The following is a 21,553-nucleotide window of genomic DNA, read 5'->3' on the forward strand; positions in this document are numbered from 1 at the left end:
ACCATAAATAATAGCAACATCAAGACTGATATTCTCAGTCACCTCCCCGACACTGAAAAAGTATGGAAGTTTTTAGATATTGGGGATGCAAGTGGAACTACACTTGAAAATGTCATGGATTCAGCACTTATCTAGCTTGGCATTCCTTTATGGCCTTTTCCAAAGGTCCAGTGTGCCAAGGAAAAAAGTCAGCATTCAGCTCTTTGAAATTGGTATAGATGAGAGATATATGGAAGTCAAAACTTTCACAGAGAAAGTCAACTTCAATACCACTGGCCTGGGTAACTAGAAGAGAGGGTGTGCTTTATGTATTCATAAGTGCTGTAGAGGCAGAGAACATCCTCTTGTCTTCACTTGTTTTCTTGTACTTGCACTCAAATTCAGCAATGAAACGACTGACCATTAGGTTGTCAAAGCCCTCCCCACCTGAGCTGATGCCTCCAGCTATGGACTTGATTTCAAATATGCTATCTTCAATGGCGAAGATGGATATATCAAAGGGCCCATCCCTGAGGTCAGAATCAACACCTTTCTCTCAGCCTGAAGTTACTTTAAGCCATAAACAATAGCAATAATAGTTAGATAATTTATGATTTGTCATATTGACACCTATGATGGTTCCAGCATCTTTGATGGCTGATCCAATATTGGGAATCACTGAATTAGGCTGGTACTGTGATCACATCATTTGTAAAAGTCTCCCATATGTATGTTTCAGAAATTTCTTTTGTCTTTGTCAAAACCTCATAAGATATTTCCTCTGGATAAAAAACTTTTGGTTTCCCTCTGGTATTCCACTTGAACCTTAGCCTGAATCATTTACTACCATGAAAGGACAATGCTTCATGTTGGATTATATAACTACATCATCGAATCTGTGACTAGTTAGATATTTGGCATAAAAAAACTGTACTGATGAATTTCACTGCAACTTGATTCTTTGAGGCATAATCAATCAGCAATTCTGGGTCAGTGAAGATGCCATACCTTGGGGAAGCCATGTTTCCTTTGTTTTAGAAATACCTCCACTTTTCCATGTTGAAAAACAGGCATAAATGGTACCAAAACTAATGCCAACTACGAGTCCCTTCACCATGGCTGCTGGTGTACTGAGTTAACTAACTTATGAGGAGTTACAAGAGCTGCTGTCACATTCCTCAGTTTCACCACAACCTTTAGCCATTAACTGTCTTCTTCTCCCAGTCCTCTATCCCTATTCTGGATTCCCTTTCCTCCTTTCAGTCTCAACCCCTATGGCTAACCATTTGAAATAGACACAGTCCTCAAAGCTTAATCATTGCCCCTTCCATTCCTCATTAAAAACAGTAAATTCTGCTGGTGAAAGTCGTAAAACAATGCTAACCAGATCCACTACAAATTTATTTACCTAAGTTGATTAGAACTTTCATTAGTACATAGAAATCCTCTTATTCTACACCTTGAATTTTATAGTCAAGAATACCACCTCCCCCCATCTTTGACTCCTTGCTCTCTTTCACTCTTCTCCCATATCCAATCAAATGTCCAGTTCTTGGTTTTCTACCTTCATATCTCTTTGCTATGCTCTCTTTTCTTCTTTAACACTACAACCATCCTTGGTGTAAGTCCTCACTACCTCATTCTCAGACTATTATAATAACCTGCTGGTTGGCTGGTCTCTGCCTCAAATCTCGCTCCTTTCCAATTCATCCTTCATTCAGCTATCAAAATCATCTTCGTAAAGTGTAGGTCTAACCATGGCATGCATGTATACACACACACACACACACACACACAAACACAATCAATCAATAAACTCCAGTAATTCCCTATCACCTCCAGGATCAAATATGAAATCCAATAATCTGGCTTTCAAAGCTCATCATAACCTGTCTCCATCCTACCTTTCTAGGTTTCTTACATCTCACTTCCCTCTGTGTACTCTTATCCAGTGACATGGAGTACCTTTCTGTAGCCAAGACAGCATACTCCATTCTCCCTATGCAGAGCAATTTTGCTGGCTGTCCTTCACGCTTGAACATCCTCCCTCCACACCTCTGCCTCCTGGCTTTCTTGGCTTCTTTAAAGTCTTATTTAAAGTCCAACCTTCTGCAAGTAGCCTTTCCTCATCCTGCTTAATCGTAGTACCTTCCTTCTGAGACTATTACCAATTTAACCAGTATATAATTAGTTTGTACAGTTGTTTGCATGTTGCTTCCCTTTTTAGACTATGAACTCCTTAAAAACAGGGACTATCTTTTGTCTTTCTTTCTATACCAAGGATTTAGCATAATGCATGGCACATAACAGACACTTAAAGGCTTCATGACTGACTGAATAGCTATCACAATCTTTCTAAAGCATTTTATTCCAAAACTTCATGTCTCTCCTTGAGCCCACTATATGTACCCACCTCTACCTCCAATGCAGCAGAGAACTTTATCTCTACTTCACTCAGAAAACAGAAACTAACACATTCACCTTTCCCTTTTCTTTAAAACCCCTCTACATCAAGCTCAGTTCCTCCTTTCTCTGTCTCTCAGGGAGTGGTGGTCATTCTCCTTGTTAAAGAGTGGTCTTATGTTCACCTTAAGTTCATCTCCTCCAAGATAATTCCCCCTTACAGTACTCCTTTCCCCTTATGAACAGACTCTTTCCCTGCTTTCTTACAAGTCTAAAAAACATTCTCAGGCCTTGTCTGACTTTTAAAAGTCTGTCATCCTCCTGACAATCCAATTGCTAGAAAGATTCTCTTGTGCTGTCATTATCCCTATACACATAACTCTAAATTTATGGTCCTATAGCACTTGATTATAATGCCAGTTTTAATCTCTGTACTAAACTCCAGGTCCACATTGTCAGCTGAATCAAATTGAAGAGGCCAAAACAAAATTTATATTTTCCCTTAAGTCTGTTCCTCCTCCAAACCTGCTGCTGTTTGCCTTCATTCTTGAAGAGGACCATAACATCAGATGCCATGATATGCAAGTGAACTGAATTTAAGTGAGGGAGGGCTGTGCAAAGTCACCAGCCTCACTTTCTCCTCTCGAGCCATCTGGGTCCAGTGGTCGGATATGGATCAGGACAGCTGGAGATGGACCAGGATGCAGTGAAAAACCTTGGCCTTTTCAAGCTAAGGTCTTTAACAGGTCTCAGTTCACCTGAGCCAGTTCCCATTCAGTGATTAAGGCTTTAAAAAAAAATGAAGCAAAGAAAGGCCTCTTAAAAAAATTAGATCTGGGAGGGGAAGACCCTCCAGGCTTCTGGCCAAAACAGAAGCAACTGTTATTTACATTCATTCTGAGCCAATCAGGGCCCAAACATCATCCAAATAAGGCTTGGTATAGGGCAAGAGTGATTTGGGGTTAAGGTTTCTTTAAGAGAAAAAAACCAATTTACATTCCCTTTGGGCAGAACACCAACAGCAAAGGGTGTGATACCCTATGTGGAGAGAGAGAGAAAGAAATAAAGACAGAAAAACATAAAGAAAGACAGGAAGGGAGGGAGGGAGAGAGGAAGGGGGTTAAGAAAGAAAGAAAGAAGGGGGCGGAGCCAAGATGGCAGAGTGGAAGCACGACCTTCCCACAGCTCCGGCTTCCACCCTCCCCAATCCATATAAAAAGGGGCCTCTAAAAAAGACTTTGGAGCTGCAGAACCCATAAAATGACACAGAGAAGCTAACCTCCCGCTGAGGACAGCCTGGCAGGCCGGCAGGAATCCAGCACAGCGCTCTGGGAGCCAAGCCCAGCCCCACGCTGAGACTTTAGCCCCAGGGCGGGCCGGACCAGCAGCTGGCCTGAGGGACTCCAGATCAGCAGCAGCTGTGGCTATTTCCAGATTTATCAACACATAGACACAAAGGACAAAGTGAGAGGTCAGTGCAGTCTGGACTTTGGGACCAGTAAGTGGGAGTGCGAGGCTTTTACCCCCGCGGGGGAAAAAGCCACTGAGCGGCCAGCACAGCCAGTCAGTGCCACGTGGTGGCTTCAGCTCTTGGCTTGCAGAGTGTAGGGGGACCAAGCACCAGTCTGAGGGGTAATAGATCTTGCTCTAACCTGCTTGGATCTGGATTGCAGTCTAGGGTGGAGGTTCTGGGGTGTCCAGCTTGTCAGAGCAAGTGGAGACCTCAGAGAGGGCACCCATCTAATACCTCTGGCAGCTGAGAAAACCCCAGCGTTTGGGACGAAAGCTCCCCTGTCTGGTGGCAGAGTCCTACTGTGGCAAAAAGCCCCAAAGTCAAGTAACTGAGTGGCAAAATGAGCAGGCAAAGGAAACAAAGCAGACAGAAGATTCCAACAATACACTCCTATTTTGGGGACAAAAAGGAGCAAAGCATGGAACAGGAGGAAAACAGTGAAGTCAGAACTCCTGCACCAAAAGCTTCAAAGGAAAATACAAGCTGGTTACAGGCCATAGAGGACCTTAAGAAAGATTTGAAAACCAAATAAGAGAAGTGGAGGAAAAATTGGGAAGAGAAATGAGAACAATGCAAGAAAATTACGAAATGAGAGTCAACAGCCTGACTGAGGAAAATAATACCTTAAAAAACAGACCGACTCAAATGGCAAAGGAGGCCCCAAAAAGGCAATGAGGAGAAGAATGCCTTAAAAAGCCAAATTTGCCAGATGGAAAAAGAATCTCAAAAGCTCAATGAGCAGAATCATTGCTTCAGAATTAGACTGGAGCAAATGGAAGCTAATGACTTTATGAGAAATCAAGATACTGTTAAACAGATCCAAACAAATGAAAGAATAGAAGGCAATGTGAAATATCTCATAGGAAAAACCACTGACCTGGAAAATAGATTCAGGAGAGATAATTTAAAAATTATTGGACTGCCTGAAAGCCATGACCAAAGTAAGAACCTAGAAGTCATCCTCCAGGAAGTTCTCAAAGAAAATTGCCCTGATGTTTTAGTACCAGAGGGCAAAATAGAGGTTGAAAGAATCCACCGATCACCTCCTGAAAAAGATCCCCAAAAGAAAACTCTTAGGAATATTATAGCCAGGTTCCGAAATTCCCAGATCAAGGAGAGAATATTACAAGAAGCCAGGAAGAAACAATTTGAATATTGTGGAAACACAATCAGGATAACCTAGGATCTGGCAGTTTCTACACTGAGGGATCAAAGGGCTTGGAATATGATATTCTGGAGGGCAAAGGAGCTGGGATTGAAACCAAGAATCACCTACCCAGCAAAACTGAGTATCATGTTTCAGGGGAAAATATGGTCATTCAGTGCAACAGAGGACTTTCAAGCATTCTTGCTGAAAAAACCAGAGTTGAATACAAAATTTGACATTCAGATACAAGAAGCAAGAGAAGCATGAGAAGGTAAACAGGGAAAAGGAATCATAAGGAATTTATCAAAGTTGAACTATTAACATTCCTACATGGAAAAACAATAATTGTAACTGATGAAACTTTTCTCAGTAGTTGAAGGGATTAGAAAAAAAATATATATATATATATATATTTGTCTATATATGAGGATATATGGGCATATAAATACATATGTGAATGTGTGTATATATGTTTAAAGGTATACATAAATAGAGGGCACAGGACCAATTTAACAGGAAGGAATGATACTTAAAAGGTGAAATTAAGAGGTGAGAGAGGAATATAATGAGAGGAGATGGGGAGAGACAGATTGGGGTAAACTATCTCATACAGAAGAGGCAAGGGAAAATGGTTACAATGGAAGGGAAGAATAGGAAGGCAAAAGGGAATGAGTCAACCTTATTCCCATTGAATTTGGCTTGAGGAGGGAGTGAAATACACACTAAATAGGGTATCTCACCCTCCAGGAGAGTAGGGGGGATGACAGAAGAGAAGGTAGGCTGGGGGGGAGGGAAGTTGGAAGCACTCACTTTTGAAAATAGACAGGATCAAAGTAGAGAATAGAACAAGTGGGGGGTGGGATAGGAGGCAGGGAAAAACAGTCAGTCTTTTACAATATATCTACTATGTTATTGTTTTGCATTAGCCACACATGTACAACCTATACTGAACTGCGTATCTTCCCAGTAAGGGTGGGTGACAAGGAAGGGAATGAATCTGGAATTGAAAGTTTTAAAATCAAATATTCAAATATATATGTGTGTGTATATGTATGTATATATATATATATATATATATATATATATATATACTATTATTAATACCATCTTACATATAATTGGGAAATAAGATATACAGGCACTGGGGCATAGAGATCCACTAGAAAAGTCGAAAGAGGTATGGGAGAAAATATGGGAGAGAGCAGATTGGAGGAGGGGATATCCTGTGGGACTGCTATTTTGGGGCAGTGGGTAGGGGAAAAACAGGGAGAAAATTTGTAACTCGAAATCTGGCGCAAACGAATGATGTAAATCAAAAGTTAATAAAGCATTAATTAAAAAAGAAAGAAAGAAAGAGGAGAGAGAGAGAGAGAGAGAGAGAGAGAGAGAGAGAGAGAGAGAGAGAGAAGTCATGTTGCCCAACTAGAAACTTGGTCCCTAGTGGCCAGTTTCTTCTCTATGCACAAAGATTGTTGTTTGTCCTTCATTCTCAAAGAGGACTATGACATTTTCCCTTAAATCTATTCCTCCTCCGAACCTGCTGCTGTTTGCCCTTCATTCTTCAAGAGGACTATGACATCAAGGAGGTGATGCCATGACATGGCAAGTGAAGTGAATTTAAGCGAGGCAAGGCTGTGCAAAGTCACCAGCCTCATTCTCTGATCATGAAGGAATGACCTCAAAGTCATTACTGCATCCTTTTCCTTTTTCTCTCACTTGCCCTCTCTAGTCTAGCATATCCTATCTCCACAACATCTTTAGCATGAATCTATTCCTTTCTTTCCACTCAGATGGCCATTATTCTGCTTCAGAAAGGTGAAGACCTTTTGCCTCTACTACTGTAGCTTCCTCCAGACTGTTCTCCCTGCTTGTAGTTTTCCCTGTTCCAGTCCATCTTCTATACAGAGGTCCAAATATTCTTCCTAAGATGCAGATCAAGCACCCCCTTGCTTAAAATTTTTTGGTGATTACCAATTATATCTAGGCCAAAAAACCTAACTATAGTTACGTTTTCATCCTGCCACAATTTGGCTCCCATTTACCTTTCCAGACATTTTATATCACTTTCTTTTTTGATTTAATATTCAATACAAAAAAAGACCAACCGCTGCCAAAATTCAGAAGACTATTTTATGCCTAAATGCTTTTACTTCTCATTTTTCTCATTTTTAAATCTTAGAATGCCTAACTTCCTTCTATAAACAGGAAACCTTTCCTATTCCTACCAGATGTTGGTACTCTATCTGATTTGAAATTGTTTTGAATATATTCATCTTTATCCATGTTGTATCTCCTTACTCTCAGAGAAAGTAAAATGTAAGCTCCTTACGAACAGGGATTATTCTTTTGTGTCTTTGTATACCCAAATCCTAAAAAAGTCCCTTACATATTAGTACAATAAATATTTGTCATACTGATGATGCAGCAGAAAAGACTGAAGTGTACTCATTTAGAAAGGAGCAGAACCAGAAGAGAACACTTAACACAAGAGAGTGGTTGACTGTCAGAAGCAGTTGAGGTCCACAAGGATGAAGACTAAGAAGAAGCCCTTGGATTTAAGAGCTCAGAGGTCACTAGTAAACTTGGAGAGAGTACTTTCAGTTTAATAATGCTGTCAGAATACAAACTACAAGGGTTTAAGTGGGAGATGAAATAGAAATAATGAGTATAGATGACTTTTTCTAGCAGTTTGACTGTGAAAGGAAAATGTAATAGAAAATGATACCTTGAGGACACAAGGTCAAGTTGCCAAGTTGAGGGTTTTTAAGGATGGGGAAAATATTTGGCCATGTGAGTAGGCAGTAGAAAATGACATAATAGATAATGAAAAACTGAATATGAGAGAGAAAACATGGTAAGGAGCTAACTCCTAGAAGAGAAAGAGATGAGAAAGGCCTATAGCAGAAAAGGATTACCTTTTCATCAGAGAATGTAACAAAAAGGGAAAGAATAGGAAGAATGTTGTAGAGGGTCAACTGGGGAAGAATGAGAATGTTGTCTTGGACATACCTAGATAATATTAGTTAACAAATTTGTAGTGGACTATAGTGGTAATGGGAATTTGAAGATCTTCCCTGCCCCTTGTATTTGCAATCAAACAGGTACTTAACACCTTGTTCCAAGTTCACAATTATGTCAAGTATTAAGACCCAGAACTTGTGAATCCCACAGTGGGATGGACTTGTTGACATAACAGGAAGGGGCAGAACAAAAAGGAGCTAATACCATATATACGGAAAAACCCCAAGCTGAGAGAGGCCAAAAATGCTAAGAGCAAGTATCTGGAGTCTGGGCTGTTACTGCTGGAGAGAAAGAAGAGAACTGAGAATTGAGAAGAACTGAGAAATGAGAAGAGAGAAGTGGGAGGAGGCATGGCTGTGGTGTCGGTACTTTGCCTGTCTGTTTTGATATTACTTTGTCAGATGCATCTGCTGATAGAGGATGCTGCTGTTGTTACAGAAGCCCCTGGGACTTTGCTGCTGGTTCAAAAATCCTGAAAGAGGATTTTCTTGCTGTACATTTACAGAAATCTTGGTGGAGGGTCGGTTTTCAGAGGTCCTGGGACAATAATGATGATTTGTGTTGATTCCTCAGACCTTGTTGTTGGGTCTATGTTGATTTCACAGGCAGAAAGTGAATTGATGAAGATGCCAGCAATGTGAATGAATGTTACTGTGGCTTTATCCAGCTTTGTCTTCCCAGGAACAGAAACTGTGAAGGACTTGAGGTAGACCAGACACTGTGAGCTTCAATATGGAACAGTAACTGCACAAGAAGCTGGACAAAGAACTGAGAGCTGTCTGCCTTTGAAACCAGGTGGCAGTTGGATAGATATGGGCAGGAGCAGGGATCATGGAAGAGGAAGCATGGAAGCTGAGAGCTTGCCTCAAGTAAAGATGAAAAGACCTCTCCTTGGGTATTTAATGCAAACTGAGAAAATCATGATTTACTCTGGCCTAGGGGTGGAGAACTCTGACCTTTACATTTAGATGATTGAGTTAAAGACTTCTCCAATTAAGAAGAAAGAGGACTTTTTGATTGAAGAGATTAAGACAATGTGACCTAGGGGTGGAGACCTTTGTACTTTGTGTCAAATAAGGAGGCTCATTAAGGATGACTGAATTAAGGATTTACTTAAATGACTGAGTTCTTACTAAATGAATGCTCTTTTGCTTAAAACTAAGTGACCACTTTAGTGAAAACTATGTGGCCACTTTTGTGATAAGTTGTTAAATTATAACACTGTGCATGCTGTACTTTGATTTCTGTGAATGTTTTGTCTTAGTTTGTTACTGAATAAATAGAGGGTTCACTATACTGTGTAATCAGAAACTTGAAAAGCTGTTCACTGCAGCAGTCTTCTGGAAAGCTGCTCCTGCTTGGCTTTACATGGACCCAGGTGGCACAATTATGTGATTTATTCCAATGGTGTTCAGCATCATATAAGTAGAACCACAGGAATATAGATTTAAAGTTGGAAGGGACTTCAAAGGTCATACATTACCACTAATTCATTTAACATCTGGGGACTAGAGAGATTAAATTACTCGCCAAAGGTCACAGAACTACTAAAGGGAAGAGATGAGATTCAAAGTCAGGTCTTCTGATTTCTGTATCACTGTAGATAGATGAGGTCAGTATCTTCATAACATAGGTGCCTGTACAACTGGAACTGGGAAAAGAGTATCTTTACTCCTTATGTGGCCTTTGCCTTTGGCAAGTAGGTAATTTTTATTTTTCACCTGATAATAAGTATATACCAGCTTCTCTTTAAAACTACAGCAGAAGATTTATAAGCATATAGAAAACCTTAATATAAAGAAATATCAATTTTGAGATCACTTTTAATGTCTTCTTTAATAAAATAAAATTTTATAGATCTTCTTTACTCTCCTACTAGCATAAACAAAATAAATTAAAATATGCTTACCAATGTATTACCACTTCGGAGTCTTTCAGCTATAAACTCATCCATCAGGTCAGGAATGTTAGCACTGCTGCTGCCAATGTCACTGTTAAGGAGGTGCAGCTTTTGACTCATGTCCTCTTTACTAGCTAAAAATAAATGAATAACTAAATATAATAAGGAGAAGCAACTTATTTTTAAAAATTTAAAACAAAGTATTTTTTAAAATTCCAATGCCATATCAATTACTCACCAAACATGCATTTAAGTATAGTTTCCCTTTTCTTAGATTTAATTATGAGATTAGTAAATCTGACACTTACTTTTAAACTAAGCAGATGTTAGTCAATCTCCAGTATGATCTTAAATAGCAAGAAAGCTTACAGGTAAGCACTAGTTGAAGTTAGGTTAATATTGGCTGTAAAGATACCAGCATACAGCTCTTCCTCCCTGCCTCTTTTATTGATAACAGCCCTAATAATTTGTATTTCCCTTTCTCTATAAATATCTCTACAGAAAATACCTCATTTTGATAGATTAAAAACACCTTGTGATGTTTTAAATTGGTGTATTTTTAAACAGAATTTTATAATTAAGACATATTATAGAAACTAGTCTCTCTGCAAGTCCAAACTGATCAATGCTTTATGGCAAAGTTGTTTACTTGTACACAGGTCTCTTAATATACCATTTTTTACATTATAAAATATAATACTTAGCAGTTTTTGTTGCCTGTGTGAATTCACTTGTATAAGAAAATTTTGTTAAAGTTGACTATAAAATTATATATCTTAAAATCTTCCCTCTAAACATTTTAAAAATCACCACAATATATTTCTAATGAACTACGTAAAACATTTTGGGTTAAAATAACAAACTGGTCAGAAATCAACTGGCCTGGCTATACTGTGACTAAGCTTTCAAAGACTGCCCTCAGGTGGTATTAATGCCTCAATGCAAGATGCTTTATAGAACATTCTGTTACATCTGGCTAAGATAATCAAATTAATAAAAAAATTTTTAAAGCAACCAAAAACTTTTCTCTTTTGTATATTGGTGAATTTATTTTAACCTTGAACTAAGATAAGAGAAACCAGTTAACGTAATCTTTTTTTTTTAATTTTCCTGTAAAAAGTTCCATATTTAGGTCATCAATAAACCTTCATAAACTTTTGTGCTCATCCAAAATTTCAAGAAAAAGCAATGATAAATAAATGTTGCTAAGACCGCAACTTATAGTCATATTAGTGAATGCAAAACTGAAAAGCCTAATTGAAAAGCTTATAAATAGTTTAAAAAGTAACTAAACCAACATTAAGGTTTTTAAGAAATGATATTAGCTTCAATAACTGTTAAACCTGGGACTAGTTATGTCACCTGGATTTCTATTATGTTCAAGAGCTTCAAAATATTTTTATTCCCAAAGATAAGGAGGAATAGCAGGAGGAGGAAGAAAACTAAATGAATCAACAGTAAAATTATAAGTCATTTGGAAAGTGGAAAAAAAGCATGATACATGTCTTATAGATTCATTTTAAAGGCCATATGGTAGGCAACAATATTTATGTTTAATTCTTTGGATGGTCATTAATAATTTCCTGTCTCTTCCTCTTCCCTAACTTGATGCTCAGCAGGCAAAGAGGTTTTAACTAAATGCCTTAAAAAGGAAATTAGTAATTTATAAAGTAAATAAAGATATTTTTGCTCAGAAATTCAGATGGGTAAAGATGCATGCATAACCAAACAGAGAGAAAGCAGTGACCATCCCAAAGCTTCTTGATTGCTTATAGCTTGCTTCAGTTGCATTAAGCCAAACTGATGCTGTCTTTCTCCTTTTGCGCTCTGCACAGTTAGTGCTCACCTGAAGCTTTCCTTCCAAAATAGCCCATTACATGACTGTACAGATCCCTCAGTGGAGCCTCTGGTGGCACTCTGTTCTGCCTCTGTGGGGAAACATTTGCCTTCGGCTTCGAAAGAGCATGTACAACAGTTTTATAAACGCCACCCAGGGATCCCTGTTGTAGTCCTAACTCATGACTTGAAGACCTAAGAGCACTACGACTACCTGAATAATTAACTGTAAAACCTTCTTTCTGTAACATGGTTGCATGTATCTCTGTAGATTCCTTAACTGTTTTACTATTAATTGACGCTGTACTCATAACATCCAAAGGTCTATACACACCAGGCTTGACTAGTTCTGTGACAGTATTTGAGCTAATGTTAGTATTGGTGCCACTGCTACTAGCACTGCTGCTACTACTGAAGCCACTGAGTTTGCGTAGTCTTGCCTTCCATGGAGCCTCTTTATTTTCTAGAGGATTGTAAAACTGAACGGATTCAGTAGATGGCCTAAAAGTAACATGGACACTATTTCTTTTCTTAGTGGTGTTTCTCATGATTTTGGCCCTATAACCCACAGTTTCAGAAAGACTCCTTTTGGTTGGAGAAAGTTTGCAGGCATCCATAATGTGAGGTATTTCGTAATTAACTGGAGATTTTAGTGGAACTTTCTTGACATCCATACATGGAACAGTAATTTTTTCATTAATGTGGATACCTTTAAGTTTTTCAGCTAGCGTTAGGTCCATACCTATATCTGCTTCAGTAGCTGTTTGTCTGTGAAGACACCTTTTTCCTTCTTTATCATATGGAAAACTTGATTCAGGTTCAGCATATACTTGCTTGGATTTATCAAAAGCCTGAGATCTCATGAAACTGTATAACTGATTGCGTGTAATGTTACTTATGAAATCACCTGGATTTCGTTCTAGTTGAAACTCTATATTCTCTGCCACTGCTACAACAGGGGTGTTATTTTCCGGTTTACCTGTCTGATCTATGTAATCTAATCTAGCCAATAATCTCTCATCCCTATTTAATGATGCAATCACTTCCTGAGAAGTTGCAAGTCTACCTATGTTATAATTACTATGATTTTCTTGTTTTTCCTTAAGATATTCTTTCAGAGAAGAAAGAAGATCATCATCTCCTTCAAGGTCACTATACTTGATCTGTTCAAAAGCTGTAGCTGCAAGTTCTACTGGACCTATTAAATGACAAAGATGGTCATATATGCTATCACCAACTTCCAGAGAAGACTCTCTACTATTAGAATCAATGATGCAGCTTTCAGTAGATCTAGATACTGAAGAGGCCTCTGTGGAACTCTGCAAGCTTGGCACATGACGGGATGAACTGTCAATGACAGGAACTGCACCTTTGGCTCGTTCAACAGTGAATGGCTCCAAGATGTCAGAGGTGCTGCTACTTCGTGGCAATGGCTGTTCCTCATTCAAGGCACCAAAAACTTCATTTCCTGTGTCCTCACTTTGTGAAAAATGTCTGACTCTAGTTGTTCGGGGAAGTATTTGGGCATCATCGATGTCTGTAAAATAGAAAAATTATGTATTGTGGGCACCACATACACAAAATAAGTATTAATTTCATTCACATACTCAATATATATTTTAAAATGAAGAGTTTAGATTGGTTTGTGTATGGAAAATGAAATATGATCTAGTAAATACAAACATGCTATTTAAAGTGGGTACAAACTAGTATAAGACGTATTGCCAATGAGTTTATTTTAAACGTTAAATATGAATGGAAACAAACAGGGCCATGAAATATTTGGAAGTGCAATTAAAACGATAGAGCTGTGCCAATAAGTCAAGCAATTAAAAACTCTGTTATGTGAGTTTTTCCTCATATTCAGGTTATAAAGCAGAGAAAAATAAACGTCTAGTTCTCCTAAATCAAAATTTTGGTAGGTCTTTTAATACAAGAAGTAGATAGAAACTTTATAGTATAGAATCTGGAAGTATATTGGAAAACTTACAGATATTTTAAAAACAAAATATAAAAGGAATAAATTCATTATCAGCTTCCAAATCTAGGGATATTCCAGAAGAAGAACCACATTTAATGTCTTTTCCTTCAGTATGTAGTAGCCACGTAGGAAAAGAGCACTGGAAACCACTATTCCCTAAAATTTCTGAAAACTGCATATGCTTTATGGTTATGATCATTAAAAACAAAAATAACATGCTTTTAAAAAAAAACAACTCTTTTACTGTCTTAAGATTTTGGGTTTGCCAGTTTTTAGGTTGGTTCTCATAGTCTCCCTTCTGAGTAGGAAAAATGTACTTTAAAAAAAATAAACAGTGTTTGTCTTCTGTTTTTACAAGAGTAGAAGGATGCAGCTGCCATTTAAAATCTGAAATGCCTAAGAGACAACCAGAGGACAATATCCAACAGACAGTCAATAATTCAATGGGGCTCAGAGAGAGAGAAGTGACGGCATATATGGATATGGATATAAGATATATGGATTTTGCCCTCATCAATGACAAGATGATAACTGATCCCACAAGAGCTGATGAAATCATCAAGAGAAAACAGAACCAAAAAAGGTGCTTAAGACAATGGGAATTGATGGGGAGGAATCACATATTTAATGGACAAAAGAAGAATAACAATACAGCAAACAAAACTGAGTAGAGGTCAGACAGGTAGAAGAATCAAGAGAGAGAACACTATCACAGAAACTAAGGAAGGAGAGCATATACAAGAAGAGAAGGTGCAGTAGCAAACTACAAAATGAGGACTCAGAAAAGACCAACTAAATTAAAATTAAATTATTAAAAATTAAAAAAATTAAGATATCGTTGAGAATTTTGGAGACAGTTTCAGTTGAGATTTGGAAGCCAAATTCCAAGAAGTTAGTAAGTTGAAAGGAGGGGTGGCTAGGTGGTGCAGTGAATAGATCACTGGGCCTTGGAGTCAGGACCTGAGTTCAAATCCGGCCTCAGACACTTAACACTTACTAGCCATGTGACCTTGGGCAAGTCACTTAACCCCAATTGCCCTGCCTTCCCTCCTCCAAAAAGTAACAAGCATAGAAAACATTTTAAGAATTTGGTTGTGAGGAATACAGGATAGTAGTGGGAGGGGATGGGAGAATCAAATGAAAGTTTCTATAAGGAAAGGAATGGGAGAATTTGGACATGTTTCTAGATGGGAGAGAAGACAGTGGATAAGGACATACTGAAAATTATTAAGTAGAATGAATGGAATGAACCTGGTAGAGACATAAGTAGATGATAAAAACAAGAACTTGAGCAGAAAGGGGTGGTCTTAACAAAGGGCAACCTTTTCTTCAGGAATGGAACCAAAGTGAAAGGATATGATATGATATAGCAGACTGACAAGGGGTAGTGGAGGGGAAAAGCATACAAGGTCCAAAATCTGTATTTTATCAGTAAGAGGTGATATACTCTGCTGAGAGGGAATACTATAGGGGATTTCAAAAGGTAAGAAGATTTTGAATAGCCATTAAGAGACTGAAAGTCAGCTAATGAAGAATGAAGATTAGCAAGCAGCTAGGTGTAAAGGCCTATCTGATATAAATCTGTAGTGGATATAAAAGGTACAGTTCTGCCATTTTTTCCCAGCAGTGTTCAGAAAAACTTAAGTAGAAGAGATGATAAATAATGACGGTAAACCCAGGGCTGGAATTTGGCAAAGTATGACTGGCAAGAGGATGAAGCAGCAAAAGATTCGTGAACAGAGGATAGTGTACAGTTGAACTGATCAATCATATGGGCAAGATTATGAAAGAAGGAAAAGAGGTCACAGCAGAGATCACAAAACTAGGAGAAAAGGAAGTGGGTGAAGAGGGATTAGAGACCATGATGAGGAAAACAAAGGTTTGGGAGGAGTGAAGCAGAAGAAGACATCAAAAGATAGGAAGTTATGATGTGAGAGAGGAATAATCAATATCATAGCCAAGTTATGGATAATGGTAAAATATATATTCACCACAATTGGGGACTGAAATGGAATGAAGATATAGTTACAGGAGCTGGAGGCTGAGAAAGTGTGACAGAGGGCAGGAAGTTCAAGAGGCAGGCCCTGGATATGAAGGTAAGGGGCTGGATGGAAAGACTGTGAGCAATGTCCTGAATTCCTTGAGAAATCACAGAAAATTACTTAAAGACAAGCACGTGACTGAAACAAGAATCTGGAGTAGTTGGAATAAGCCAATGAAATGATTCTCAAAGAGGGAAAGGTTGCTGAGTGATGGCAGATGGAGGATAATGAAGGAAGTGACAATGAGGAGTATGACACCTAGTCTTCCTGATGCAGTGTGGTGGTAGCAGAAGAGCACCCAGTATTGGAAAGGGCTGACAGGGATGTAAAGACATAGCATCTTCTGATAAAAGGAGGTTTCCATGAAAGACTAAATAGCTTGAAATAAAGTGGCACAGGAAAAAGAGATATATGTTAATAATGAAAGAGGTTCAAAGCGTACAATGGAATGGAATTCCTGGGAGAAATATACTATCAAGGGGGAGGCCTATGATAGACAGAGATGAAAAGTAAGAATAGATATCTGAATCAGCAAACTGTAATTCTGCATATGGAGAAAAGGCATTGAAAGTTTTCCAACCACAAATTGAGAGAAGATCAAGTCCTATATCTTCTGGAAAGACAAGGCATGGCAATGACCACATCATTAACATTATTATGTGCCAAACACTCTGCTAAATACTGAGCATACAAATACAAGCAAAAAGAAAAATAGTTCCTGAACTCAGGGAGCTTGGTGGGGTGGGGCAAATGTGGAGGGGGGAAGGGGAAGGGTAAACAACACATAAAAAGGAAATGAAAAGCTGGCACTGGGGAGAGAGGTAAATGAAGGCACATGTCAGCAAAGTTAAAAATCATGGGAACAACCAGGAGCGGTATGAAGCATGGCTGGCCTGGGACTATCCTCAAGATAGATGCCCTTGAAGGAACTGACCACTGGGAGCAGACTGGCAGAGTGGAAGGATATTCCAGGGTTAAGTGGCCTCAGGCACTGCATTATGTTGTGTGTGTGTGGGGGGGAGCTGAGTTAGGGTTTCATTATAACTGAAAATTGCTTTACTATTCAAGGAGTGTTATCAGCTTCTACACTCCATAACTTTTATCACTAAAGAAAGAGCTGGAAGTAGAACCAACAGGGTACCCAGGTCAATAAATGCCTGGTATTCAAGTGTCTACAGAATGACTCACACTTGGTATGAAGCTTTGGGGATGCTGAAAATGAGGCAATTAAACTTGTAAAGACACTATGCTAAGGTACTGGAGAAACAAAGACCAAAACTAAATCCTACATTCAAGAAGTTTAGTAAATAAAATTATATGTGAAGAAATTTCAAGGGGTAGAGGGAACACTAACCAGAATAATTAGGAAAGGCCTTATGGTAAAAGTGACATTTGAGTCAAGCTTTAAAGGGAATTAGAGATTCAAAAATGTGGAAAAAAAATAATATTGCAGGTAAAAAATTGGAATGCCACATATAGGGAAGAGAATTTGTCCAATTTGTCTAAATATAGTATGTGTGATGAAGACTAATGTGTAATCAATTTAGAAAGATAGGCTAGAGCTACATTTTAATGGACTTATATCACAAAAGAAACTGCCACTAAACCTTCTTGTGCAGGGCAGTGACATGGTCAATAGTGTGTTTTAGGAATGTCAATTTGGTAGTACTTTTGGTATCCTCACAATTAGGAACTCTGATGAATCTGTTTGTTTTTTTTAAGCAACTGGGGTTAAGTAACTTGCTCAAGGTTACATAGCCAGTTATTTTGTGTGGGTCTTAAGTATCTGAGGCCGGAACAGATCCCAGGTCTCCCGACTCCACAGCCAGCGCTCTTACTCACTGTGCCACCTGGCCGCCCCTGATGAATCTTTTTTAAGACCAGATTGATGCAAGTATCCTACAGGCATCAACTGTTTCTAGATCCCAGATACTCAAGATCTGATACACATGAAGACCTTTCGTCACTATGGTGCTTTTATGTAGATGCCAGATGGAAAATGTAGTGATTGGGCCCTGGTACTAAGATAAACTTATGCTCAGCACCAAATCAGTGGCTTTACTCCAAGAAAGTAAAAGAAGAGGTGTATCCAAAAGCTGCCCTACATATGTGGAACACCCACCTTGCTTCCAAGTTCTCAGATGCATAATGTCTATTTTAAAACAAAACATATTTTTCGCTTACTACTCAAATAAAGCAACACAGCCATCCAATCAACCAGTCCTAGCCAACACACAACAAAACGTCATCCAGAAAATTTAGAGTGAATTCTCCAAATTATCTAGTAAGTGCTAAAATGCAGGCCTTGTGATAAATGTCAGAAGTTTCTAACATTTCAATAAAAATATTCCTTTGATAATCCAGGAAGAATTCACTGTTCACTGAATTCTGTGGAGAGTACAATATGAATACTCTAGTGTGCTAATGCTTGCTAAAAACATGTAGTCCTAAACTTTGCCCAAAAGTAAAGTATATCTTAATTAAATTCATTTTTGGCACTTATTCAGTGGGTTGGTTTATTTTTTAATTTTAATATTTTATATTTTTCCCAATTAAAAACAAATGTTTTGGGTTTTTTTATTTTTTATTTTTTGCCTTTTTGGAGGGCAATTGGGGTTAAGTAACTTGCCCAAAGTTACACGGCTAGTTTTGTGTGTGTGTGTGTGGGTGTTAAGTATCTGAGGCTGGAACCGAACTCAGGTCCTCCTGACTCCTGGGCCAGTGCTTTACTCACTGCGCCACCTAGCCGCCCCAAAACCAAATGCTAATGTTTGTTTTTTTACACTTTTGAGTTCCACATGCTTTTTGTCTTTCTTTCCCTCTTCTATCACTGAGAAGGCAAGCAATTTAATAAAGGTTATAGTATACATGTAGTCATGCAAAACATATTCCTATATTAGTCATGCTGTGAAAGAAAAGACAGACAAAAAAGTCCAAGAAAAATAAAGGAAAATAATAGCATGCTTCAATCTGCATTCAGATTCAATCAGTTCTTTCTCTGGAGGTGGATAGTATTTTTCATCATAGGTCCTTCAAAATTATCTTGGATGTTTGAATTGCTGGAAATAGCGATGTAATTTACAGCTGATCATATAAATATTGCTGATATTATGTACAATGGTCTCCTGGTTCTGCGTACTTCACTCTGCATTAGTTCACATCAGTCTTTCCAGGTTTTTCTGCAAATATCCTGCTCAACATTTCTTATAACACAATAGTATTCCATCACAATCATATACAACAACTTGTTCAGTTATTCCCCAATTTATGGACATCCCCTCAATTTCCAATTTTTGCCATCAAAAAGAGAGGTGCCATAAATATTTTGTACATATAGGTCCTCTCCCTTTTTTAAAAAAATCTCTTTGGGATACAAATTTAGTAGTGCTATTGCTAGACCAGCAATTTTTTAAATAAAAGTTATAAAAGTTTTATACGGCACAGCTCCAAATTGTTTTCCAGAATGGCTGAACCAGTTCACAATTCCGTAAAGAGTACATCAGTGTCCCAATTTTCCCAAAGCCCCTCCAACATTTTCCCTTTTCTGTCATATTAGCCAAACTAGATGATGAGGTCATAACCTCTGAGTTCTTTTAATTTGCATTTCTCTAATCAATAGTGATCCAGAGTCATAAGACTATAGAAAGTTTTGATTTCTTCATCTAAAAACTGTCTGTTCATATCCTTTGCCCATTTATCAATTGGGGAATGACCTGTATTCTTATAAATTTGACACAGTTATCAATATTTCGAGAAATGACAGCTTTATCAGAGAAACTACCTGCAAAAAGTTTTCTGCTTTCTTTCTAATCACAGTTGCATTGCTTTTGTTTGTGCAAAACCTTTTTGGTTTAATGTAATAAAAATAATCCATTTTACATCTCTTACTGCTCTCTTATCTCTTATTTGATAATAAATTCTTCCCTTAACTCATAGATATAACAGGTAAGCTATTCCATGCTCCCCTAATTTGCTTATTGTACCCACACTTTATGTCCAAACACTAAATCATGCACATTTTGGTACAGGCTATGAAGGTATTGGTTTCTACTTAGTTCCTGTCAAACTGCTTTCCAGTTTTCCCAGAATTTTTTGTCAAATACTGAGTTCTTGTCCCAAAAGTCTGGACCTTCACATTTATCAAACTCAAGATTACTATAATAATTTCCTACTGTATATTCCACTCATCCACCACTCTATATTCTTAAACTACCTTCCTTCACTTTTTTTCATTGATTCCCTTAATATTCTTGAAGTATCCTTTGTATGATAGAAAGAGTTAATGGTTTTAACCTAACAGTAGCAAAAATAAAAATACATTTTCATAAGAGGTAAAAATACTAAAATGTTAGTGAATGCTCTTCTGTCAATAAAATTTCCCAGAACAAAATTCCAAGTTATACAAAGATATTTTGAAATGAGAAAATAAATAAATGCAAAAATATATTTCTCATTAAATTTAGTCAAGATACAATTATAAAAATGGTAATGATAGCAAGTACATGTGAAGTTTTCGGTTTCCTGATGTTTGGTGAGTTTTAATGTATTTTGTTAAACCTATTTAACATTAAACTTATGGCTAGGTTTGAATAGAAATTTAACAGATTTAATATTAAATCATCTCAAACTTTTAAAATTAATATACAAAAGGAAAACATAGACCCAAATTTAAAAATAAAAATTTATAAAAATTAATTATAGAATTAACTTTTGTGAACTTTTAAAACCTGTCTAAATAGAAGTGGAATCCTAATGGTATATAATGTTGCGTATTTTATCGTATGTGGCTGACAGTTTTTGGTTTTGAAATTTTTCTTTATTATAAAAGAAAAAGTGTTGGATAGGTATAGTAAGGGATATAATCAGAAATCAATCTGATACAAATACATAAGGCACAAAAAATTAATGCCAAAAAATCAGAAAAGAAAATTTATTCTACAGCAAAAACCAGGTCACATCTGGAATAAAAATGTGATTTGCTATTAGTCATTCCAAATATGTTTGTTAATGAACCAAAGGTAACTAAAAAATTACAGAGCATAACAGGCTAAATATAAACATTTTGCTTTATACAGCTTAAGATAATGGCTTTATAAGTACCAAAGATTAATGTATTGCAAAATAATAATTAACAATTACATATTGTTTTAAACTTTGCAAAGTACTTTACATATATAATCTTATATTAGCCTCACAAAAATACTTTAAGGTAAATACTATAGGTATTATTAGTCCTATTTTACAGATAAGGAAATTAAGGCTCCTTACTTGCCCATGGTCACACCGCAAGTGTCAGAAGAAAGTCTATGGCTTAGTAAAGCCATGATGCCTCCCTGAAATAACTTAGTTATATTGTTTACATTAAATATAAAAGGTCATTTTCATAAACATTAAACCTTGAAATAAATACTATTCTATCTTGAAACTGTTCTTCTTTACAAATGAAGTAAACTAAAGTCATTCACTCACCATAGCTTGAAAGACTTACTCCAAAGTTCTTTTCAATAATGAGAGAATGAAAAGAAGGCTTCAACTAAATCTGAGAAACCTCAATTTCCTTAATGAAGTGCTGATTATGGCTTTATTTTTAAATAATAAATTAAAACTACTCTGGCCATTTTTTTTTAATAAACTGGCATCTAATTACTAAAATGTCAAATCTTAGAAGCAAGATCTGAATGGTAAATGGAATATATAAAGGAATGCTCATGCCAAAGTATATGTCTTACTT

The 21,553-nt window shown here is 37.3% G+C and overlaps 1 protein-coding gene across 4 annotated transcripts in view; it reads right to left on the reverse strand.

Annotated features, from left to right (window-relative positions):
* Positions 1–21,553, reverse strand: part of RALGAPA1 (Ral GTPase activating protein catalytic subunit alpha 1) — a 323,542-nt gene that overhangs the window by 194,713 nt on the left and 107,276 nt on the right. For 2 of the 4 annotated variants that reach the window (XM_069082259.1, XM_069082260.1), the window contains 2 exons: positions 11,810–13,336; positions 9,973–10,097 (listed from right to left, as the gene is read on the reverse strand). In XM_069082259.1, the coding sequence (XP_068938360.1) occupies positions 9,973–10,097; positions 11,810–13,336 (1,652 nt within the window). The remainder of the gene's footprint in view (positions 1–9,972; positions 10,098–11,809; positions 13,337–21,553) is intronic. The other 2 variants (XM_069082261.1, XM_069082262.1) reach the window with 1 other exon arrangement.

This window comes from Petaurus breviceps, unplaced genomic scaffold (genome assembly GCF_028583685.1).
Source record: "Petaurus breviceps papuanus isolate PSGF00001 unplaced genomic scaffold, PetGlider_PUasm1.0 164, whole genome shotgun sequence".
In the NCBI taxonomy this organism is placed as follows: domain Eukaryota; kingdom Metazoa; phylum Chordata; class Mammalia; order Diprotodontia; family Petauridae; genus Petaurus; species Petaurus breviceps.